The following is a 26329-nucleotide window of genomic DNA, read 5'->3' as shown; positions in this document are numbered from 1 at the left end:
CAACTATTGATGAAGCAGAAACTGGTCTATAATTTGACACTTCCAGTCTGCTGCCACCACCACCACCCTTATACAATGGCACTATCTTACCCTCCTTCCACTCCTTGGGTACCTTTCCCTTGTCCAGACTGTCATTGAAAAGCCAGGTAAATGGAGCTGTCAGTTCTTTGGCACATTCTCTCAAACCCTTGACAAAATTCCATCCAGTTCCACTTCTTCATTGACATCCAGAGTACTCAGTATTTGCAACACACTCTCCTCTTGCACTTTTAAATCTTGAACTTTCTTATCCCTCTAGTATTAAAACCTACTTCTCCAGGATGAAATACTCCAATAAAATGTACTAAGAACTATTACAACTATACTAAAAATTTTATGTTTTTAAGTAGAATTTCACCAACTGCAAATTACTTTACATTGTGTGATTTAAAGCAGAAAACTCTAGTAAAAATAATGAAACTTATCTTTTTTTTTTTTCTCCTATCTCTGAACGCATCCAACTCTGACCTCACCCTCTTGGTAAGAATAAACTAACAGCAAACACAATATAAACAAAAAAAAAATCCAATAACAACACTATTGAAGGATACTTGTATCAAACTGAAAAAAAAAATGTAGCACCATTTGTGACAGAAAGCCACACTATCGTCTTCTTCTTCTTCAATCTTTTGGTTCTGTCCACTGCTGGACGAAGGTCCCTCCCCCCCATGGTTTTCCAGATCACTTGGTTTTCTGCCTCTCCCATCCATCTCCGTCCTGCAATATGTTCCAGTTTAATTTAAATTAAATTAAATCAGTTCCGTGATTTAATTTAATTTAATCAAAAGCCACACTATATACTGATTTAAAACCTTTTATTTTTTTTTAACACAGCTCAAATCTACCACTATGTTGAAAACCAAAAAAGAAAAGTAAAAGAGATGGTAGTTCTGGTGGGTACAAGTAATTTAAGTAGTGACAAATATAGTATGGGAGAAGATATGTAAGGTCTGTTGGAAGAAGAAAGAAAGAAAAGTGAGAGATTAAAAATTGTTGGATTACTACCCAGATATGACAGTACTAAGTTAAGAAAGAGGGCGATAACAGCAAATGATTTTACATGCAGGCTGTGTAGAAGATATGGATGCGAGTTTTTAGATGTGTGGGGTGTGTTTGATGACAGAAAAGACTTGCATAAGAATTTACTAATTGACTAATTGTATAAGAAAAGACTTGTATAAAGATGGCCTAAACTTGAATTCATTTGCCATCAGAAGCCTGGAGAAATTGCTTCTTGGTATGAGACCTAATGCAGAGAGTCAGGTAAACTAGATCATCAAGGAAGGAATGGGAAAAATGTGTGTGAAAGTTTAGTTATGGTATGCAAATGTGATAAAGATTATGAATGTCTTCGAACATGGTTATGTATGTGGTGAGGGGGGGGGCGGTGATATGCTTTAGGTTCGGACATTTTAAGTATGTCTGGGGAAGGAAAAGAGAAAATTCTAGAACAAGACCAAATAGATCTCATCTTCTTTATACCTTCTTTTACCTTGCAGTGTCAAGGGTTTATTAATCATCAGACCTTAAACCATTCATAGGATAAGGTGGTCAGCCCTACGCTCCAGTGTATCCTATGTCCTGTAGTGTTGAGTTCTCAAGGCCAGTTTGCCTGCTTTGTGGGATGAAAACCTCCAGGATAAACTGGGGAAAAAACCGTACTGTCCATGCCCAAGACCAGCTAACTTGGCTATGGCTGAGGAAGATCCTTCAGCTCCTCACGTCACCGACAGGAATTCGACATAGGCCACTCCTTCCCCAGGCATATGATTGCGAAGCACACAGCCGCTAGGCTAACTGCGTGATCCAAATAGATTGCATATCTAATAATAAGAATGGGCTAGGCGGCTAAACAAAGGGGTTGAGTTCATTGCTTTCTTGAATATGATGTGGCCTAAGATTGTTGGCATTAATGAAACCTGGCTATCAGGATCCCATTTATCATAAAAAAATATGGTAAATGGGATCACGTGTAATGGGTATACTATTTTTAGGAATGACAGAAGAGATAGGAGAGGAGGAGGAGTGCTACTAATGATATCAGATGACTTAAGTCCAGTTAGGGTAGAAACACGAGAAAACAATGACGGTAACAACGTCCCACGTAGCAGTGAGTTTGAGTCTATCTGGTGTGAAGTGGAGGTTAACAGAATGAAATATATGGTGGGGTGTTGCTACAGGCCTGGAGGCTCAGTTGCAGGGGATGAAGAAATGCATTGTGACTTTAATTTTCCAAACATTGATTGGGTAGTCCTTTCTTTTAGGCTTGCACGGTGATCCTAAAGCATTTTTGGAAATTATGGAGACAACTACCGTGTTTGAATAAAAACTTTAGTTTAATATTACTAAAATTTTACAATTCGACGTTTCGACCTTTATGTCAAGGTCATCTTCTGGAGCATACAAATATACACAAGAAACAAGCTATACTACAATCATACTGGTTCGTTAAAGACACTGACTAACCGCTACCACAATTGTTGGCCTGACTTCTGGTGAGAAAAAAAAGAAAAAAATTATACATCAACGCTAGAGTCCTATTATTTGTGTTGTCTACTATATACATATATTAACATCATTCCAGCCAGTTGGAGTGGAAAGGTTTCTAATACTAGCGGATTGGCTAGAGTCCTGACTAATGTTGAATCTTTCATATTAGGTTGGCTGAATGTGTGCCATCCAGATCCTTGGAATTTTCATACCATCTTTATTGTAGATATTTGGGTGGTTTATCAGGATTTCGCAGGATTCTTTAAATTTTCTTTCTTACCATGTTTTTGTGCGGTGTAAGGAGCAGGTGCTTTTCCAGTTGATTTGGTGTAAGGTGTTAAGTGCATGGTCTGAGAGGCCTCCTTCACCATAATGGTTATATTTAATGTGTCTAATGTGTTCTTTCTTGCGTATCGGGATTGTCCGTCCTGTTTCACCAATGTACGGTAAGTTACAGGTGCAGCGGATGCAATAGACTCCAGGATGTGCTAATGGGAGGAGAGGATCCTTAGAGGCGCTGAATATGGTTTTAAGTTTAGTGGGTGGTTTAAAGGTGGCATTGAGGTTATAATGTTGTAGGATTCTGTTGATTTTTTCTGATAACCCTTTAATGTATGGGATGGCTATGGTTTTACTGTAATCTAGATTCGTTTTTGTTGTGGTTTTATAGAGTATTTTATTGACAGTATTTTTGTTATAGCCATTGTTTATGAATGTGTCACTGATGATTTTTAGTTCTTGTTTCAGGGCTTGCTGGTTAGAACAAATATTGTGGCTCTGTTTTTAAGGGTGTTTATGACTCCATATTTTTGTGTTGGGTGGTGGTATGAATTCGCATGTATGTATTGGCCCGTGTGTGTCGGTTTTCGGTAGACCGTGAAGGATAGACTGCCTGAAGGAAGACGTGTAACTAGTGTGTCTAGGAACGGGAGCAAATTTTGGTTTTCGATGGTAAATTGTATGCGTTCGTGTTGTTTGTTTAGGTGGCTGAGGAATGTGTTTAGCGTTTGTTGTCCGTGCGGCCAGATCGCGAACACGTCGTCAACGTATCTGAGCCAGATTGTTGGTCGAAGCGTGGCGGAATCAAGAGCCCTTTGCTCAAAAGTTTCCATGTAGAAGTTTGCGATTGAGGGGGGATAATGGTGAGCCCATGGCTGTACCTTCCTTTTGTAGGTAGAATTTGTTTTGCTACACGAAGTAACCGGACTTTAGTACATGGGCAAAGAGGGCCGTAATGTCGGGCGGAAATTTTTTCTGTAGAAGGAGAATTGTGTCATTGATGGGGACATTAGTGAAAAGAGCAGAAACGTCAAAACTGACTAATAAGTCGTCTTTGTCGAGTGTTATATTTTTGATTTTGTTTATAAAGTGTTGTGTGTTTTTTATGTAGGAGGGGGAATGACCTACCAACTCCTTGAGTGTTGCCGCTAATTTCTTGGCTAGGTGGTAATTGGGACTGTCTATTCCTTCCACTATTGGTCGAAGGGGCACATTTTGTTTGTATATTTTCGGAACCCCATATATTCTGGGGGGGGCGGGCGTAGTGGGGTTTGAGTTTTTTAACTGTGTCTGGTGGCCAAGAAGTGACGGACTTTAGTAGTTTTTCTGTTTTGTCCTTTATCCTTTTTGTTGGGTTATAATTTACCATTTTATATGTGTTGTTATCGGCTACTAGTTGGTTCATTTGCAGTATGTATGTTGACCTGTCAAGGACAACAGTGGCACTACATTTATCAGCTTTCGTTATTATTATGTTTTGTTTGGCTTTTAATGATTTAATTGCTGCTAATTCTGTTTTAGTCAGGTTGTCCTGTATGGTTTTCTTGGTATTTAGGACATTACTGGTTTCTAGTCGTATTTTGTCTGCTATGTTGTTAGGTACGGATCTGATGCCTCTTTCAATGTGGTAGATAAAATCCAGTTTGTTTACCTTTTTTAGGCGCTATTGCGTAGTTCAGTCATTTATTCAGCAGCGTGAGTTCGCCGTTGTTCAGGGTGTCGCTTGATATGTTAATCACATGGTTCTTGCTTGTCGGTGGTTGGTCGCTCCTTGTCTCCCTTGTTTGTTGTTCATTGTTGTTTCTCGGGGAGGAAGTCCTCTGATTGGCCGCCATATTTTGCCGTTGTTTCAACCTGTGGAATTTTTTTTTTTCCTGAGTTTTTCTTTGTTCTTTTCCAGGGTATGCTTGGCCGAATTGTCAGTAATTTTTTCAAGTGTTTGTAGAATGTCTGGATTAACATAGTTCGATAGTTCTGATTGTAATTTAGAAACTAGATTTTGTGTTGTAGCTAGGTTTCGACGGGCTGTTTGGATCTGTTCTCTAAGCATTGCTTTTTCTGTGCGGTCATAGATACGGAGTGCCTTAGCGGACGTAAATTTCTTTTTTAGCCTGATGCAGATCGGAATGAGGTTATTGTCTCTGCATCTTTTTAAAAAGGCCAGTCGATTGATCAGGAGAGAAATACGAATCTTTAGCTTACCATAGCGATTGCAGCGCTTGTGGGTATCATTTCCATGGATGATCTGAATTCTTTCTTTTAGGCTTGCACGGTGATCCGAATGCATTTTTGGAAATTATGGAGACAACTACCGTGTTTGAATAAAAACTTTAGTTTAATATTACTAAAATTTTACAATTCGACGTTTCGACCTTTATGTCAAGGTCATCTTCTGGAGCGAACAAATATACACAGGAAACAAGCTATACTACAATCATACTGGTTCGTTAAAGACACTGACTAACCGCTACCACAATTGTTGGCCTGACCTCTGGTGAGAAAAAAAAAAAAAAAAAGGATCCTCTTAGGATCCTCTCCTCCCATTAGCACATCCTGGAGTCTATTGCATCCGCTGCACTTGTAACTTACTGTACATTGGTGAAACAGGACGGACAATCCCGATACGCAAGAAAGAACACATTAGACACATTAAATATAACCATTATGGTGAAGCAGGCCTCTCAGACCATGCACTTAACACCTTACACCAAATCAACTGGAAAAGCACCTGCTCCTTACACTGCACAAAAACATGGTACGAAAGAAAATTTAAAGAATCCTGCGAAATCCTGATAAACCACCCAAATATCAACAATAAAGATGGTATGAAAATTCCAAGGATCTGGATAGCACACATTCAGCCAACCTAATATGAAGGATTCAACATTAGTCAGGACTCTAGCCAATCCGCTAGTATTAGAAACCTTTCCACTCCAACTGGCTGGAACGATGTTAATATATGTATATAGTAGACAACACAAATAATAGGACTCTAGCGTTGATGTATAATTTTTTTCTTTTTTTTTTTTTTTTTTCTCTCACCAGAGGTCAGGCCAACAATTGTGGTAGCGGTTAGTCAGTGTCTTTAACGAACCAGTATGATTGTAGTATAGCTTGTTTCTTGTGTATATTTGTACGCTCCAGAAGATGTCCTTAACATAAAGGTCGAAACGTCGAATTGTAAAATTTTAGTAATATTAAACTAAAGTTTTTATTCAAATACGGTAGTTGTCCCCATAATTTCCAAAAATGCATTGATTGGGTAGAAGAGAAATCTCATGAAAGAAGAGGAATTTATTGTTGCCAGACAACTTTCTCAAGCAGCATGTGAAAGAAGGAACTTGATGTTAAAGAGTCTTGGATTTGCTCATAGCATCAGGAGGGGGGGGGTCTCCATCAAGAATACGGCTATTTTACCACCAATTGGTGACAGCGATCATGCTGTACTTTCTAGGAAGTATCTAATTATATTGATGCTCCGATTACAATAGGTTACATGCTGAACTACAAAGCTGGAAATTATGATCAACTTGGAGAATACTAACTTTTGTCCCATAGCATCAGTTACTGAATGGGAAAAATGTCAGTTATGCATGGGAATCTTTGAAAAAGTGCTTAAATGAGGGGGTATCTGAATGTATCCCTAGTGTTCGAAGCATAAATAGGTTGGGAGTGAAATGGATGTTCAACCTTATTAAGCAAGAAATCCACAAGAAGGAGATGATGTGGAAAGAATATCGTGAGAATAAGAGTGACAGGAGTTATGAAATATAAAAAGCTCAGGCCAGAAAAAGTAACGAGTATTGTGAGGAAAGTTAAATCGGAGTGTGAAAAGAAATTGGCCATGCAAGCTAAAGGCAATCCAAAAGAATTTTATAATTATGCCACAAGCAAAAGAAAGAATGAATGTGGAAGAATAACTTTATTGAATGCAGATGGTACTCGAGTGTCAGAAACTGTTGAGAGTTTATTTTTCACTTGGTTAGACTATAATAAGTTTAGTTTAATCCTTTATCCAAGTGTGAGCAAACAAAGTTTGCACCTGAAAGTATCTTAAGGAGTGGGGTAAGTTGGATAAAGGATTAAACTAAACTTATTATAGTCTAACCAAGTGAAAAATAAACTCTCAACATCTTTCTCTGAATCTGGAGTAATTTAATAATAAGGTTGTACACCCTTTGGCAACTCCTCTGGATGACCTCTCATTGCTTCTGCCTTGGTGGGAGTCTCATCAGTGGGAGCCTGGGCCTGGCTCCCACTGGTTTTCGACCTCAATAAAGGTCGAAACCGGTATGGGTAGTGGCCCTTGCCTTAATGCATAGCATTACACATATCCACGACGAGATGTGCTTTGCATTATGGGAGAAACTGAGATAGGAGTGATGAGACCTTTCTCCACCTTTGCAACGAGTTGCCTGGTGTTGTACTACCTTACCCCAGTCCTGAAGATACTTTCAGGCACAAACTTTGGTTGCTCACACTTGGATAAAGGATTATACTAAACTTATTATTTACTATAGTGTCGAAAGCTAATGAGATTGTTCAGTTAATTAGTGCTCACTTTGCTAAGATATATCAATATCAACCAGGTATTTGTAACATGGTGCACAGTGTTACTGCTACATTTCATGAAATTGAGGTTGAAGAGCTATTGCATAAGAATTTGTCTATAGGGACAGATGGAATATCAGCCTGTTTGCTAAAGAAATGTTCAGCCAAATTGGCTACCCTTTTCACGTGTTTGTATAACTTGAATCTCAGCTCAGGAATGATACCACATGAATGGAAGGAATGTATGATAGTTCCATTGTATAAGGGTAATGCAAAAACTGATGTGTCTAACTATCAACCTATTAGTATCTCTGGCATGGTAGTGAAGATTTTAGAGAAGTTGGTAAGAACTCAAAAATGAGTAGACAAATGAGTAGACAAACATGCTATACTCTGCAAGGAACAGCATGGGTTTACTAAAGGAAGATCATGTTTTAGCAATTTGCTCATATTTTTTAACAATGTTACAGCCAAGTTGGATAAAGGGAATGGATAAACTATGATAATGTTGGATTTTTCTAAGGCATTTAATAGGATACCACACAAAAGGCTGTTGCATAAACTGAAGAATATGAGATTGAAATATAAACTTGACTTGGATCAGGGGATAGTTGACAGACATTTATCAAAAAGTGGTATACAGTGGGTGTGAATCTGCCAGATTTAAGGTGACTAGTGGTGTACCTCAGGGTTCAGTCCTTGGGCCATTATTGTTTAATCTATACATTAATGACATCAGAAAGGATCTAACATCAGATATGCAATTGTTTGCCGAATGATGCGAAGATAGGCAGGGCAATCAGAGATGCTACTGATATTCAGCAATTACAAAATGATTTGAATAGCCAAGGAATTTGGGCAAATGAAAATGAATGTCAATTTAATGTTAGTTAGTGTAAAGGTATACACTTTGATGTGATTAGAGTTCCAGCAGCATATTATATTAGTGGGGTTATGCTACAAGAAACTGAAGAGACAAGGGATCTTGGCGTATTGTTGGATAGGAATTTTAAGTTCAAAGGTCACATAGCAAAAGTTGCAAATACAACTCGGAGGATAATTGCGATGTTGAAGCAAACCTTGATATGTAAGGATAAGGAAGTCATTTTGCCTCTTTATAAGGCTTTGATATGACCACATCTGGATTATTGTGCATAGATTTGGTCTCCCTGGTTCCAAGGGAATAAAGAAACTGTGGAAGGGACAAAAAAGATACAAAGATTATATCTGGATTATGGGATTTAGATTATGAGGACATATTGCGAGTATGGATCATTACTAGATCCTCTCCATCACCTCTCATTCCTAAGAAACCCAGACAAAAATATCTGTACACTGTAGTCAAAACGTGACTGTATCATAGCCTTGTGAAGAGGGATTATAACCTCCTTATCATGACTTGTTAAGTGTTCTTCAACATCTAAGTAATTCTTTAAGCTATTTTGGCCATTTTTTTACAATATTCCCTCTGAATTTCAACACTCAGTCCACCATTACCCCCAAATCTATATCTTCTTCAATTTCTTGAAATCTAGATCCATCAATGTAATACAGCATGTTGTAATGTACAATACATAATCTTTTCATCCCATGTACATTTTACCACATTATACTGATAGCCACTATCATCTCCCCCCACACTTGTAGTATCTGAATATGGGAAAAGGATAATTAGTTAATTATCTAATAGATAATTACTGCCTCATTGTTGCATTAGTAGCAAACAACTGGATATTTTCCCTCACATCATTCCCAGGGGCAGCTCGCAGCACCCCCAATTTTTCTCGATATATAAATATATTTATTAATTTATTTATATTTGCTTGTAATATTTAATTTTATCATCAGCAATCCTATACAATTCTCTTATTTTGTATAAAAAATAATAAAAATCCATCTTGTAGCACTTAGGAAGGCGAAGGACGCTAGCAGCACTGTGTTTACCACAGTGTCATATTGCTATGCGTGCAAGCATATGCTTGCACGCATAACAGTATAAGTTTTTATTTTAGAACATTATTGGGGTTATGATAATGGATTTTATTTTTAAGTAATTTTGAATTATACTAAACTGTATAATTTTATCGATAATAAACAATATTTTTTCATGTTTAATTTTTTTTTTTAATTTTTACCATAATTTTGATATTTTATCCAAACACTGTACTTACAATGTGTATGCATATTTCGAAAGTTGCAGCACCCCCACAATTTCAAACAACAAGCCGCCACTGATCATTCCCTATATCAATAATATAAAAAATTAAACAACATTAGCCAAAGCAGCATCCTGAGGAGTTACTTTAGTCACTGCCATTCTCCTGTATTCACTCTACCATACACTACTCTCTGGTGACTGTCCATCAGCTAAACTTCCTATCCATGCCACCAGCTTCATATCCATTCCCAATTACTCTTACTTTCAGGAGTCAGGGACTCATTGAGCAAGGTCATGTATTAACCATAATATGAGACTACAATTTCTGGACTGCATGGGTGTTCTATCGTCCTCTCTGCACCTTCCATAAAATGAAAAATTTCATCTATTGGTATCCTGTATGACTCTTTCAGATGTTTGCCCATCTATATTGTAATATTTCCCTTTTCTGTTCTCATTCATCACCACTTTAGAGATTACGATAGTGACCAGTTGATTAGATACATTAATTTTGCACCATCCTGATGGAGAATTTTCATATATTCTTTCTGCTCCTGTGGAAAGAAATGGAAAGAATATATCTCTGACTTTCCTACCCTCATCAGTAAAATTATACAGCCAGTTTGCAGGCACAGTCCAGTTCAGCCGAACACTCTTTGGGCATCCTTGCTAATATTCTGTCATTCCCTATTGCCAGATATTTATTCAGTTTATGAGACAGATCTATTACCTCTTCCTCATTCTGAGTTCCTCCACCTGGAGCAGTCATCTCTGTGTTGCAATGTGCTTCAGGTTGCTTATCTCTTAGCATGAATTACTTGAACAATCTCTTGCATCTGCCACCTGCGTGCCATCTTTTTTTTTTTTTTTCATAATCAAACATAGCTTTTTGTACAGTAGATGTAACACTTCTTGCCTGCACCTTATACGTTTCATAACTAGTATCATCCTTTATCCGATTATCCACCACATTGATTGTCCACCATGTAAGGTGCAGCTGCACAAGCACCATATCAAGAATGGCCTCTGTTTTGAGAATTGATGGTAACCTGCACTAGCCCCTGGCTAGGAAGTAGCAACTTCTGACTAATACCTTAACTCAGGGTCCAAATGCTAACAATGGTATCCTGAATCCTGAACACTACAAGAAATGATTACGCACTTTCAAAGCAGATATACTGGCATGAACATTGTCCAGGTTAACAAAGTTCCATAGCTTAGACAGAGAGCTATGTTTGAAAAGTCCACTACAGTCTCCAAATCATTTAGATGGGAGATGAATATCATCACCCAGTGTGAGACCACTGTCCTGTTTATTACAGGCCTAAAGTGGGTTCAAAAAGTTTCATGTTTGGTTCTCTAGAGCAGGGTTCCTGTCCATGTAAAAAATAAATTAAACAATACAAAAAAATATATAAAATCAACAAAAATTGGAAAAAAAAAATCCTTAACCTACCCACATACAAATGTACTATAGGTTTACAAATAAATCTTTTGTGGGCAGGAACCACGAAATGGTTCTACGCTAAAAAAAATAAAACTGAACAAAAACAACATTGGAATTGTCTGGAATCTAGTAAATTTGATCTAGTAAATTCCTCCAGCTGGAATTTACTAGATCAAACTCGGAACTACTAAATAATAATATCCTTAGTAGGCACAAAGTAAACATGGCTCCTCTACAAGAAAGTCACCACACCCCATTCCCATTGATAAACCTGATAAAATATATCGCTTGGCAATCTATGCAAAAGCAAATCTGGAATGCAGATCCATATAAAAGCTGGATACACCAGCTTTTATATGGATCTGGTTTAAAAACAGCCTTCATAGACCTAACATCAGCTTGACACAATATGGAAGTAAGACTTACTGTATAAAACAGCCATAATAATAAACTGCCAAAAAAAACTCCTAAAACTACTAGAGCAAATGCTTTCCAGTAGGAAAATGAAGGTTCATCTGAATTAAAAAAAAAAAAAAAATTATCCCACAGGACAGACTGCTGCAAGGATCTGTCCTCATCCTATCTTTATTCAACTTATAAACAAAGTGACATTCCTCCAACAGCTATTTGAAATTATATCTACATTGATGACATAGAAATCACCACACCCACCCAAGCCAGTACCTTTCAAGACCTTGAGGAAACACTGAGCAAAGATCTGAGCTCACTGCAAAACTACCTTGAACCTGGGGACTATCCCTTAACTCAAGCAAAACTGTTGCTGGGATTATGGGATAATATGCCTAAATAACCATAAGGCTCATGGAAAAATTAAAAATAAATTTCTTTAATAGGACTTTAATCCATGAAAGTAATCCTTGTTACATTGGTGTCACACTTGATCACAACCTCACGCATTGACAACATTCAGAAAAAGCTAAGTTAATGATATCTGCCAGGAACAGAGGTCAAGTGCATCAGTCATGAAGTCATCACATTGGATAATGGGAATGATGTAGAGGACATTTAACTTGTAGAAATAAAGAGATTCTTGTTCCATTCGGCCTTGATCAGGTCTCAAATGGATCGTTGTGCACAGATATAGTCCCCTTGGGTTTTTTCATGGTGATTAAGATGTGGGATATGAAGAAAGATTGAAGGAATGCATTTTGCAAAGCATTGTGAATAGGAGGAAGAGAGGGGGATATGATTGAGAAATTTAATTTTATAAAGAGTTAGAACAAGGGGGCACTGCATGGAGAGTAGTTGGTGAGTTTAATGCATTGCCTGACATTGTGGTAAATGCAAATACATTAAATCAATGTAAAGCACAGTTTGATGGACTTTGTGTGTAACAGTGTGCATGTGTGTATGTCTCCTGCAAGGAGTCTTTTGACTCCATGACGGTTTGATATTAATAATAATAATAATAATAATATAGCTTGACTGACTAAGTATCAAATTGCCAACTCATCTTTGTTTATTCAATATCCTGGTGGATATATAATTATGGGGTGCATCACAAAAAAGTGTGATTTGAAGTTGTGACCCCTCTGGTTTCTTAATAAACCTAATTAATTCTGTTGTAAGAAATTTATTTCTGTATAATCTGCTATGGTTATCAGTTTCATCTATTCTTAGGTTGGTTTAACTATTTTTGTGATAAAAACCTTAGTTTCCTTGAGGAGAATCCTGCCAACTTCATATGAGATGGTGCATGGATTCATCTATAGTGATAAACATCTTTTAATGGTTCTTTACATTCTAGATGGGAATCAGATTCTGGTCTTTTCAACCATAGAGCACTCTCATTACCAACTGACCTAGACAGGTGCTTGTTTCAAATATAATAATGCATAATATTTCCTTACATTCTCAGGATATTGAACACAGTGTTAAGGTAGTCAATACAAATTAAAGTTTATTAATTTCAGTAAATTAAAAATCATCAAACATACGAAAGTGAATGTAGATAAAAATTTTCTGGAAGAGATCATGCATCCTAAACGATGATCAATGAATGGATTTGATTGTTTCTTAGTTTATTTATTTTAAAATCATGGGCACTTATTCTTTTTTATTTTTATTTTTAAACAGATACCTTGAAAATAATCCTACAATAACACAGATAGAACCTGAAGGATTCATTGGTTTAACAAGCCTTCCAGTTTTGTAAGTAATACATTATATTAGATTCATTTTTATTATTTGAGTAATAAGTTAGTAGCACTGTCATGCCTTGGATATTGCAGTGAATCAAATGAGAAAATAAGGAAAGAGGTTAGTTGATTAACTAACAAAGGAGGGATGTTATAGCATTAATAAGTGCAAGATGTTGCATTTTGGAGTGCAAAAATATAAGCCTATATACTGTATTGACAGTACTATACTGCAGAAAGTGATTCGAGATTGGGGAGTGATGGCTGACATCAAACTGAAGTTTAGAAGCATATTGCAAGTGTTACAAACACTACACGCCAAGCCGTAGTGACTCTATGATACAAAGTACTCTAACATGTAGGGATAAGGAGGTGATTGTGCCACTATAAAGCACTGGTATGACTACACTTGGACTATGTTGCCCAGATTTGGTCACCTGGTTTTCACTGTGATGTTGAAAGATTAGAGAGGGTCCAGAGAAGAGTGACTATGACAATATCAGGACTCTGGAATGGTGGCTATGGAGAGAGGTTGAAGAAATGTGGATTGCAGAGTTTAGTATATAGGAGGAAAAGGGATGATTGATATGATAGAAATGTTTAAGTTGGTGAGGGGAATTGTATTGGATTAATCCAGAGGGGATTATAAAAAGAATAGAAGGCAAGAGGGGAAGAACCACAGGATCTTACACAACTTCCACAGGATCTTACCTCTGGAAGTTGTGTAAGAGTGTAGTGAAGAGGCATGTGAGAAGCAGGTTTTTTACATGGAGAATTATCAGTGAATGGAATGCATTCACAGATAATTCTCCATGTTAATGCAAGAAGTGTTAAAGATTTTAAGATTCAGTATGATATATTGTCAGTTGAATAAACCTCCCATGATGAGCTCATGGTTGAGAATTTAGAGAGACAGAACACACTTGTTAAAATAAATACTTTACTTAATACTAAGAAAGTAACAAGTGACGTTTTGTATTGAGATTATCATCAGAAAAATACATATGTATAAGAAAACAAGCTACATGCTCTTGTACTCTACAAAGGTAAAAAATGTATGATGAGTATGAGGAGTCTGCCAATTCCATGGAATGGATGGTGGGCTGAATTACAGCTCCATTAGATGCAAATGGTGGAACTGTCAGTTCAATATTGCCAAGTGAAAGGTTTTCAGATTTGGTAAGCAACGATGGGATGCAAAGTATACACTTGGTGGGGAACTTTAACAGAAGTAGAGGAGATGAGAGATCTAGGAGTGACAGTGGACAAGGACCTGAAATTCAGGGGCCACATTTAATAGCAATGATGCAGAGAACCCTGACACGCAGAAATAGAGAGGTTATGATTCCATTGTATAAGGCCCTGATCAGGCCTCATATGGATTATTGTGCACAGATTTGGTTGCCAGATCTTCATGGTGACGAGGATATGTTGGAAAGGGTCCAAAAATAATTCACAAAGGTGGTCAGTGGTCCATTGGAATGTGGAATGCGAGGACAGATTGAGAGAATGTAAATTGCAGAACCTCATGAATAGGAAGACGGGGGGGGGGGGGGGGGAATATGATTGAGACATATAAGCTAGTCAGTGGTTGTTATTATTTATTATTATTATTATTATTATTATCAGGTTGACAATAAAGAGATTTTTCATAGAATGGGAGAATGGAATAGAACAAGGGACCATTGCTGGAAACTGTATAAAAAGGGTGCGAGGAGCAGATTCTTTGCATGGAGAGTGGTTGGTGAGTGGAATGCATTGCCTGAATGTGTTGTGAATGTAGACACATTGAATCAGTTTAAGGCACAGTTGGATGAGCATTGTGTGCAATAGTGCGGTACCTCCCACAATGAGTATCTAACTCCATGGAGGTCAGATGATAATAATAATAATGATATGAATAATAATAATAATCTTCAACCCCTGAGGCAAAAAAGTGAATGTTAGCATGGAAATTCAAAAAATGCCAAATATAGTTTCTCTGGTCTTAAATCTGAATACAGTAGTCATTACAAGATGCAAGGGTAGTTGTGAGCCTTAAAGATATTGTATTTCATCTGTATAAATACGAGAGCATCAGGAATAAGTGTGAGGAATTTTGTTCAGTGTGAATAAAAATGATCAACATTAGTGGAAAATATAAGGGATATTGCATTTTCAGGTAGTATGTATATGTGTGTGTACATATATATATATATATATACATACCCCCTGAAAAAAAATATATATATATATGTATATATATATATATATAGAGAGAGAGAGAGAGAGAAAGAGAGAGAGAGAGAACAGAATAGGAGAAGGATGATGCTGATGTCAGCAGAAGAAATGTAACTAAGAGAGTAGTATTTTTAAAACTATCCAGTGTGAAAAGAAAGAATGGGATAAAAAAAAAACATATAGTTCATTGCTGATATAGGATAGGAGTATAATAGCACCATGTATGATGATTATTTTTATGGGGACTTTAATTATGGAGTAATGGATTGGAAGAAGGCAAGCACACATGGAGAAGGAGAATGAAATTTAAGCAGTGTGAGATGATCACATGAATCAATATGTAAACAAGATGACAAGTTTAAAGTGCTGGATCTGGTGACAGAGAAACAGATTTGTTCATAACTAGTTTACTTTCAACTGGCAAGAGTGATTATTTAATCTTGACTTCAGAGAATTCTAAGCATATGGAATTTTAGGTTAAGAAGACTATAGAACCAATGATTACAAGGCTGCTACGCTGCCATTGCATAAGAAACTTCAATCTAAGGATGTAAATAATGTATGGGAAATGCCAAGGGATAATTTTATGAAAACAGTATCAGAATGCACATTGAGGATAAATGAGGCAGGAGTTAGAAAGATCAGCTGCTTCATTAAGCAAGAGCTGAAAGGGAAAAAAAAAATTTTGGAGGGGATATGAAGACAAATGCAATTAGCAAGTTCATGAGCTACACAAAGCACAGGTGATCGACTGTGATTTTTAGTACTAGCATGGTAAGAAAGACAAAAGGAGATTATGAGAGAAAATTCTGTCAAAAGCCTTAGTAAAATCCAAAAGTGTCATGGTGTATCTATTCTCCTTGGTTCAATGGTAACATTGTTATAGAATGTGAGCAAGTTGCTAAAACATGACCTTCCCTTAGTAAACCCATGTTGCTCATTGTAAAGTAGAGATTCACTGTCAACCCATTTCTGAATGTGAGCCCTAACCAGTTTTTCCAAATTCTTCACCACCATTCCTGAGATAGTAATTGGTTGAAAGTTGGATACATCGGAACAGGGAATATTCCACAGGAATGGAAAGAATGTATGCTAAGAGACTCGTATTAAACAGCCTGGTCAAAGGAATAGCCAGTTCAGCTGAACGTCTATTACCACACGTGCTGATATCCCATCAGTCCCTATGCAAAGTTAGAATTATTAGTAGCACTGCTGATGCCATTTCCCTTCAGGAAGATTTGAATAGACGTTTGACTTGGACAAACAGTGGGGTTGTAGTTTTAATATTAATAAGTGTAAGGTGTTGCATTTTGGAGCTGCAGAAATATAATACTGTGTACTATATTGACATAATTGTACTGCACGAAGTGGGTGAGATTCGAGATTTGGGAGTGATTGTGGACAGTAGACTGAAGTTTAGATGGCATATTGCAAGTGTTGCAAAGAGTGCACATCGTAGTGCTGCTATGATAAGAACTACTCTAACATATAGGGATAAGGAAGTGGTTGTGCCACTGTATAAAGCACTGGTCAGACCACACTTAAATAGTTGTGCTCAGATTTGGTCACCTGGTTTTCATTGTGATGTGGAAACATTAGAGAGGATCCAGAGATAAGTGATTAAGACAATATTAGGGTTCTGGAATGTTGGCTATGGAGGGAGAGGTTGAAGGAATGTGGATTGCACAGTTTGGTGGATAAGAGGAAAAGGAATGACATGATAGATAAGTCAGATAGATAGATGATAAGTTAGTGAGGAGATTTTATCTGATTAATTCAGAGGAGATTGTAAAAATTGTAGAAGGCAAGCGAGGAAGAACCAGATACAATATATAGCTTTTTTTCCAGAGGTCATTCCTGGAGTTTATACAAGAGTGTGGTGAAGAGATATGTGAGGAGTAGATTTTTTTACATGGAGAATTGTGGGTGAATGGAATGCATTCCTAGAACATGCAGTTAATGCAGGAGTGTTAAGGATTTTAAGATTCACTATGATAAATATGCTTTCAGTTGAATGAACCTTCCATGATGTGTGTGCGTGTGCTGACTCCATTGACATGGTAATAATAATAATAATAATAATAATATCCTTTATAGTGTAGTGGTTATCTCTCTATCCCTTCTATAAAACTGGACACACACAATTTGCCTTTAAAAGGAAAATAGTGATTCTTTACTAATTTCACTGTGCGGAACACAAAAATGACAATAAAATCTATCAGTTGTCTCTTGTTTAGGAGAGACTAGGTCTACATTGTGTACATAAGTATCATTTGGTAACACTGTATTTCATACTCCTGATTGCAACATATTGCATCAGCCAATCATACACAGCACCCCGAGGAGCTATTGTATCTTTGGCTGATGTAATGCAGTTGAGTCATGATGTCGCTGTCGTAAGATGGTGCAATCATTAGTATAAAGTGAATTTTTTTAGGGTGAGCAAATGTTTATGTGACTTCCTGGGCTACACTCCCATTTACTCCTGCTTAATAAGTACTACACAAGTGATCCCTGCAGTGTAAATCCAGTGGTAGTGATGCCTCATACTTGTATTAATAGTGCAAATCACTCACAAATATTAATCACAATTAATATTTGCAATATTAATACAATTTGTGAAAAAGGCGTATATCAGCTTTATTTCAGATGTAAGATCAGGGACCAGGACAAGGCCCGGACACATGCTGTGGTACATATGCTAGAATCTTCTGAAGTGGCTGAAAGGCGGTAATATGTCGATATCATTTGCTGTTCCTATGGTTTGGAGGTAGCCAGGGAATCATGCCATTGACTGCTACTTCTGCATGGTACCACCTGCTTCGAGATGCATCACGAGAAAAAAGAAGTGCACAATAGCATACCTGAATATACCATCTGCTCTCTGACCAGTTCTGCACAGCGAAGGACTTCCTGTTCCTGAACCTCCAAAAGAATTTTCCATCGATTCAGAGGATGATGAGGAAAGCAGTAAACCGATGTTGGGTTTTCCTGAGCCTTTGGCATCTAATGATGATCCATATGTTGGCCATGGTGGGTCATCTGCACTGCACTACACATTCTCACACAAGAACTGAATGATCTTGTTCACAATCTAGAGCTATCCAAGGCCAAAGCAGAGTTAATAGGATCAAGACTTCTACAATGGAATCTTCTCAAGGAAAATGTCTGAGTGATTTTGTTTCACACTCATCATGAGCAGTTTGTGCCTTACTTCTGAAAGGAAGATGAGGTTGTGTTCTGCTACAATGTAGATTGCCTGATGAATGCCCTTCGAACCAAACATGACCTGCATGAATGGTGACTATTCATAGACTTTTCAAAATTGAGTCTCAATGTAATTTTGCTGCATAATGGAATCCAACTTCCATCCATTCCAACAACATTATGAAAACCTAAAACAGCTGTTGGATATCTTTAATACTGCAAGTATGGCTGGCATGTCTGTGGTGACTTGAAGGTAGTGTCTGCGTTGATGGATCTGCAGCTGGGATATACGAAGTACTGCTGTTTTTTTGTGTGAATGGGACAGCCAAGCAAGGACTTTGCACTATGTAAAGAGCGACTGGCCTGCGAGGAAATTTCAGAAGATTTCAGAGAAGAATGTACAACACCCAGCACTGGCAGAAATGCACAAAATTCTATGCATCAAACTCAGTCTGGTAAAAAAATTTCATAAAAACCATGGACCAGACTGGATCAGCTTTCAAGTACCTGACAAATTCCTTCGACTCAGCAAAGTAAAAATTAAAGAGGGAGTTTTTTTGGATCCTTAGATTCAAGAGCTCTTCATTGATGAGCTGTTTGACAACCTGCTACAGGGAAGATTAGAAAAAAGCTTGGGACACGTTTCACCCGGTATCAATAACTTCCTTGGAAATGTCAGGGCAGCAAACTACAAGGAACTGGTTGAGAAGTTGTTCTCTCTGTATCACCAACTTGTCTGCAATATGTCCTTAAAAATTTACTTGCTCCATTCCCACTTGAATTTCTTTCCTGACAACTGCGGCATGGTTAGTGATGAGCATGGTGAATGTTTTCCATCAAGAAATTGCAACAATGGAGAAACAATACCAGAGAAAGTGGTCCACTTTTATGTTGACTGACTACTGTTGGATGCTTGCTAGAGATGATCCTGAGCAACTATGCAAGAGAGAGGCAAAGTAATGTTGGACATATAAGTGGACATATCACATATGTTCACTTCTATACATACGTAATACATACTTATATGTGATAAGTATGTATTACTCTATTATATAAGAAACTATTGTGTATCTCTCACAAACCATAGCCAATTTTGCATTTTCATTATCATATTTGTGTTCAGTGCCTTGAAATCTATAAGAAATGACTAAATTAATCTGAGGGGCATGATTTGTAAAATTTTGTTATCCAGTGTAATAATTTTTTTTTTTTTTTTTTGTCTACTGGCTACATACTGAAAGTACTTTCTTTACTTAAGTTTCACCCTCCTACCCTGCTTGTTATACTCTTCATATATACATAACTTATTATTTTCTCCATACCTTTATTACATACAATACGTTCTTCATCTTGCAGATTGTTTTCTTTATTCCATTATTCTTCCATTTTACACCTACCCAAATATACACTGCTGTTGTTCTTTATTCTTTCATGCTAATTAATGCCACCAGACAGTACTGACCTCCTCTTTTGCCTAATTTCTCATTTCCTGCTATTCTTTATTTTATTTCCTGACCTTTTACATAATAACTGGTGCCTTATTTTACACGCAGACATATAACTTTTCCTCAGAGAAGCTCTCATATAGCTGGCAAAAGTTCCTCTTGGTCATTTTCACTAACTGGAGTCATATTCAACACCTCATGCTCAACAGCATTCTGTGATTCAGTGATCAAATCCACTTGAAGTGGTTGATTCTCTGTAATTCGAGAAATTATTTTTCCATGCTCCTGGATTTATCTCTTCATAATCAATATTTTCATGGAGAAAAGTAATCATCCTGATGATCATCTGTCTCTTAATTGCTATAGCAGTTTTCGTAATCATTTCCTTGTTATAATTCTCAATACTTCTAATCCTATGGGAACATCTCACTAAATATTTCATTCTACCTCCTCTTTCCCCTTTCACATTACCTGAAAACTGCTGCCCCTATTTCTCCTGCTGCATCTCTGCTTTGAGCAAGGAAAAATTCCTTGGCTTATATTACTATCATCACCCTTTCCTCTCTTATCCTACCTATCCTCATGAAAAATACCATATTCAACCCGCCCTTTTTTTTCTTCTCTCTCTCTCTCTCTCTCTCTCTCTGTTCCTATCAGTACATATCTTTTGTCCAACTATGCCAATTACTTTTAGGCAAATCAGCTCAGTCATTGCAAAAATTCTTCTCTCTTATTCTCTATACTCTTGGCAGTCCTAAAAAATGTGATCCATTTTTGACTGTAAACAGTTGGCCCTCTGCTCCCCCCTCCTATTGTGCTTTCCAAATCCTGCAGAGTTTGGTGGATAGGAGGAAGAGAGGTGATTGATATGATAGGAACGTTTAAGTTAGTGAGAGGATTTTATCAGATTAATCCAGAGGGGGGGATTATAAAAAGAGTAGAAGGTGAAAGAGGAAGAACCAGAGGTCATTCCTGGAAGTTATGTAAAAGTGTGGTAAAGAAGGGTGTGAGGAGTAGTAGATCTTTTACATGGAGAATTGTCAGTGAATGAAATCCATTACCAGAATGTGTTAATGCCTTGTCAGTTGAATGAACCTCCTCACAATGAGTCTGTCGACTCCATGGAGGGTGTAATAATAATAAATAAATAATTTATCCTGAGCCATTCCCTACTACTTGTTTTAATGCTATTTATTCTGTATCTTGCTCTCTAATCAGGCTGTCTCTCTTTCCATTTCTGTCTATTTTGTACACTTTTTTTCCCCTTGCATCTCTCATCCTCTCTCTCTCTCTCTCTCTCTCTATATATATATATATATATATATATATATTCACAATCACTGCTTCAATCTCACCTATAATTCTCTCTGTTCTTTCACACACACACATCCTCTACTTTCTCAAATTTCTCCTTCACCTTAATTTGCTCTCATCTCTATTCCTCCTCATTTCTAACAACAGCCTTCTCAGATTATTTATTCTGAACTCAATCAACTGTAGTTTATAACCCTCATATTGTTTCATCCATCCCTGAAATTTATTTTACATATTCACAAACCATATCTCACCCTCCTCAAGTAGCTATATCAAAAAACTGTACTCTTTCAAGATGCCATTTATCTGTTTAGCCACTGTCACTTCAAATCACTCAGTTCAACACTTGGGTAGTACACTAACCACTTTCCCTACTGCACTGTTATCTCCTGATATCCATCCTCACATTCTCCTTCTCTTCATTCAAATAATTTGTTCCTACACCAAAGCCTTAATTGCCCCTCTCATTGTTCCTCTTGGAGAATAAACCTTCTGCAAACTATTTCTTTCATATTAATATTTGAAATTTGATTTGAAAGGGATCTATTTCTTGATTTTGGAATGCAAGCTATGTTATTAAATGTAAGCATGATAATTCTAAACTGAACATATATATTGATAATGAACATTGATTTATTATTGAATCAACATATCTTAGAAATCTGACTGGAATGTCATTATCTGTATTAAAGAGAAATACATTTTGGACAATGTCAAGACTCCGAACATTGTAAGTATTAATATTTACAATAGCATCTTATTTTATAGATATTTTTTGTTAAAAAATAAATTATTTTATGTAAAATTGTATTTATAACCATCAGCTTTATATAAACTATTATAAAATATCAGAAAATATTTTATTAATTTTTTAGTGAGGGATTTTTTCAATGAATATAGAAGATTACTATAAAACAGTCATTAAGATCTTATTAATATCTTATTAGTCAAGTGATTTATTTCATATTATTCTAAGACTGACGTACCATATTTATAGTATTGTACGTCGTTTTTAGAATAATATGAGACTTAGAATATGTTATCTTAAATGTAGGCCCGCTTAAGGATTAATCATTCACATCTTCATGGTTCAATGCAGCTAAATGTGTAAGCTTGAAATTTGGGACCCACTTATGAGAAGCAGCATACTCTGTTGGTAGAATTATATTGGAGGAAGAGGAGCAGGATTAAAGAGATCTTGAGGTGATGGTAGGTAGAAATTTGAAATGCAGGGCACATATATAGCAAGTGTGTAAAGGAAGACAACCCAGAGGCTGCAATACTGAGAAGGATGAATGGTGATCAGCAGAGATAAGGGGTAGTGGTTCCATTGTATAAGGCTGTGATCAGACCACAAATTAATTATTGTGCTGAGATCTAGTCATTCAGATTTGAAGGAAATGAAGTAACTTGGCAAGGCACAAAGGTGGATAACAAAAATATATTACATCTATAGAACATTAATGTGAAGATAAACTATTATTATTATGTGACACCTCCAGGGAGTCCAAAAACTCATCGAGGGAGATTGTGCCAACAGCATCGAACAATTAATCCCTTCCAACTACTAACCCACGCTCAAATTTGCTTAACTTTTTGCTTGAGCCATTAGTAGCAGAGGCTCTACCAATCGACCAACCTTTGCTGGCAACTATGGACATGTAAAATGCTGCGTTTAGTAGATAGAAGACAAAGGAATGGTATGATTGAAACATTTAAGCTCTTGAGAGGTATTTACCAGATTGACACTGAAGAAGACTTTTTATATGGTAGGACAAGTAATTCACTCCTGGAAGTTGCAAAAGAAAGAAAAGAGTAAATAGGTAAGAAGCAGTTTTATTTTTTGATTGACTCTCTGGGAGTCTCAAATAATAATGATAATAATAATAATGTACAGATTTAGACGAAAACATGGATGTGAAGTGAGTGATAATATTGAAATAATATGAATGCAAACTATAAGTCATCAGATATTCTGTTATGAGGTGCGTAGAGTATACACTGAGAAAAAATATTTTACTAGATTAATTTGTATTTATTGCTGTGTTCCTTATAAGTCTCAGAGGAATGGCTCATGAAGTTATTGAATGCAATAACTCTTTTTAATCCTTTACCCACCCAGATGAAAACCAAAGTTTGCACTTAAAGTATCTTCGTGACTACTCTACTTATATATGGAGGCTATGAGCTCCACATCAGTTGCCTCAGTATCCCCTAATGCAGAAACATTATTGATAAAGCCATTACCCAGATCAGTTTTGACGCTTTTTTTTTTAGGTCTCATCAGTGGCAGCCAGATCCAAAAAGATACCATAGTTAAATCAGTGCAGAAGTTATATATTTCCTGTATACAAACAGAAAAATTGGTATCCGGAGAGTTCATCGAAAAACAGTTTACCGAAAGACAATTCATCGAACAACAATTCATCGAAAAAGCAATTCACCAAATAAACAATTCATCGAAAATCAGTTTATCGAACAACAATTAATCGAAAAAGCAATTCATCGAAAGACAATTCCCCAAAAAAGCAATTCACTGATGAGCAGTTAATCGAAAAGACAATTCATCAAAACTCAATTGATCGAAAAACAACAATTCATCGAAAAATCACAATTCATCGAAAATACAGTTCACTGAAAAATGAATTATAAGGTGTGGGGGGGCGAAGATGTGTGTGTGCATTTTTTTTTTTTTTTGGTTTGTTTTGGATTATTTTGAGAGGTATATATCTTTTTATTATCTTACTATTTATAACTACTATTTATCCTACTTCGTTCGGAAAGCGATTTTTTGGCGGGGCATACTGGTTGCAGTGAATGATATCCACTGAGGCGGGTATAGTTGAGATGTTAAAAGAACATTTCATAAAGGGATTTCATCCTCGTGAAATTTTTTAGCTCATATTCTAACCGTTGATGAAACATGGCTTCGTCACTATGACCCAGAGAACAAACAACAGTCAATGGAGTGAAGACACAAAGGTTCTCCATGGCCAAAGAAGTTTCGAACCAAACGGTCAGCAGGGAAAGTTCTTGCCATTGTCTTTTAGGATATGGATGGTGTAATCCTTACCTTACCTCAAGAAAGGTAAAACTGTTACAGCAGCTCTGAAGGAATTGAAGGAGGTACTGAAGGAAAATCGGTTCGAGAAACTAAGCAGAGGCATGTTGCTTTTGCAGGACAATGCACCTGCTTATGAAATCCAACAGACAATATACGACTTGGGATTTCAATATCTACCTCAAACACCATATTCACCAGGACTGGCCCCAGGGCCGACCCTAGAAATTTTGTCACCACGTGCAGTAGCATATTTTTCCACCCCTTCCCTTTAAAAAAACTCTTTTACTTAATTATTTATACACAAATATAAATATACGCAAAAGAAGAAATCCGTCGGAATCAAATTGGGACTGCGCAGTGGCCACAAGCAGTGGGATATGCGCAGTCGCCATAATGTGGAGTTGTTCCATCATGTTGGAAAATGAGGCCCTACACATTCTCAATCTGGGGAAGCACAAATTTCTCTAGCATATTTAGGTATGCCACCCTCGTAATCATCTCCTCATAGAAAAAATGGCTCAACAATGCGATCATGTGTGGTCACATTGTTCAGCCATATTTTCGAACCAACTCGAAAATTCCAAAACAGAAAAATCAACTTTAAGAAACATCTCATCTCTGGAAAATGGAAGACTACAAAAAAACTTGGCATGAATGTATAAAAAATGTCCTCCATCCTAAACTTATTTTCTACAAAACTGCAGAAACCGAGAAGAGAAAAATTCTACAGCTCATTTAATGAAACTGCTGAAAAGGACTTCAGCTTACGTTTTATCAAGGATGTCAAGCGCCTTAATCAGGGCGTTTAACCTGAAGGTGAGTTAGCCTGTCTCATACGAGGATGGAAGGTTTTTCCTCTCTGAAACTTGGTTTTTTTCTTGCCGAAAAACAAGCGAACCGAATTGGAAAAACACGCAGGCATTTAAGGCCAGTTGCCTCTTCCTTAATTCAAAAGAACTCAACCCAATTCCAATTTCCTTTAGCACTGTGTTTTCTAACTGTGATCTGCCGACCACTGGCATCCTTCAAAAGTCGAATAAGACTTCCACCCACTACTCATCTAAATATAACACCAGATGAGTATGCTTCTAAAAGGTTTATTATTATTATTATTATTATTAAACAAGACCTCATGGAGTCAAAGACTCATCTAGGAGGTCCTTTTATCTCACACACATCTCATCATACCGGGTCTTAAACACATTCAAACTCCTTGCAGACACCACACTCTCAGGCAAGGCATTCCAATCATTCACAACTCTGCACGAAAAAAACCTGCCTCTCACTCCCCTACTCACACCCTCTTTATATAGTTTCCAGGAATGACCTCTGGTTCTCCCCTGATCTCCCACTATTCGCTGTAGAACTTCTCCACCATTGATCCTATAACAACCCCTTACCAACTTGTAGGTCTCTATCATATCTCCCCTCTTCCTTCTCTCCCCTAGACTCTGCAAATTACATCTTTTCAATCTTTCCTCATACTCAACATTCCAGAGGTCAGAAACTACCTTAGTCAGTCGCCTTTGGACCCTTTCCAACATCTCTTCATCCTTCTGAAAACCAGGTGACCAAATCTGGGCACAATAGTCCATGTGTGGCCTAATCAAAGCCTTATACAATGGAACAAGAATCTCCCTACTTCTACACGTCAGTGTCCTCCTCATCATTCCCAGAAGTCTTTGTGTTGTCTTCACAATTTTGGCGATGTGTCCCCTAAATTTTAGATCCTTATCCACTATCACTCCCAGATCTCTTATTTCGTCTACTTCCAACAATATATTCTCACCAAGCATAAATTCTGCATCCTATCTTTGTTTTCCAAATTTTAAAACCTTACATTTTGCAACATTGAACTCACATCCCCATTTGCTTGCCCAATCACTCAATTTATTCAAGTCTTCTTGCAAGGCCACAACATCTTCACTACTCTTTATGGTTCGTCCCAACTTTGCA

General features: G+C 37.0%; 1 protein-coding gene across 2 annotated transcripts in view; it reads left to right on the top strand.

Annotated features, from left to right (window-relative positions):
* The window catches only part of LOC150108267 (uncharacterized), a 709268-nt gene that overhangs the window by 494178 nt on the left and 188761 nt on the right, over window positions 1-26329 (top strand). For both annotated transcript variants that reach the window (XR_016548127.1, XM_090390670.1), the window contains exons 35-36: window positions 13062-13136; window positions 21968-22039. Coding sequence is in view for 1 of the 2 variants with exons in the window: in XM_090390670.1 (XP_090246796.1) it covers window positions 13062-13136; window positions 21968-22039 (147 nt within the window). In the remaining variant the exon portion in view is untranslated. The remainder of the gene's footprint in view (window positions 1-13061; window positions 13137-21967; window positions 22040-26329) is intronic.

This window comes from Typopeltis vanoorti, chromosome 3 (genome assembly GCF_054136105.1).
Source record: "Typopeltis vanoorti isolate ZY-2024b chromosome 3, IOZ_Tvanoo_1.0, whole genome shotgun sequence".
Classification (NCBI taxonomy): Eukaryota; Metazoa; Arthropoda; class Arachnida; order Uropygi; family Thelyphonidae; genus Typopeltis; species Typopeltis vanoorti.
Note: the sequence above shows the minus strand (reverse complement) of the source record. Positions and strands in the feature narration are given on the sequence as shown.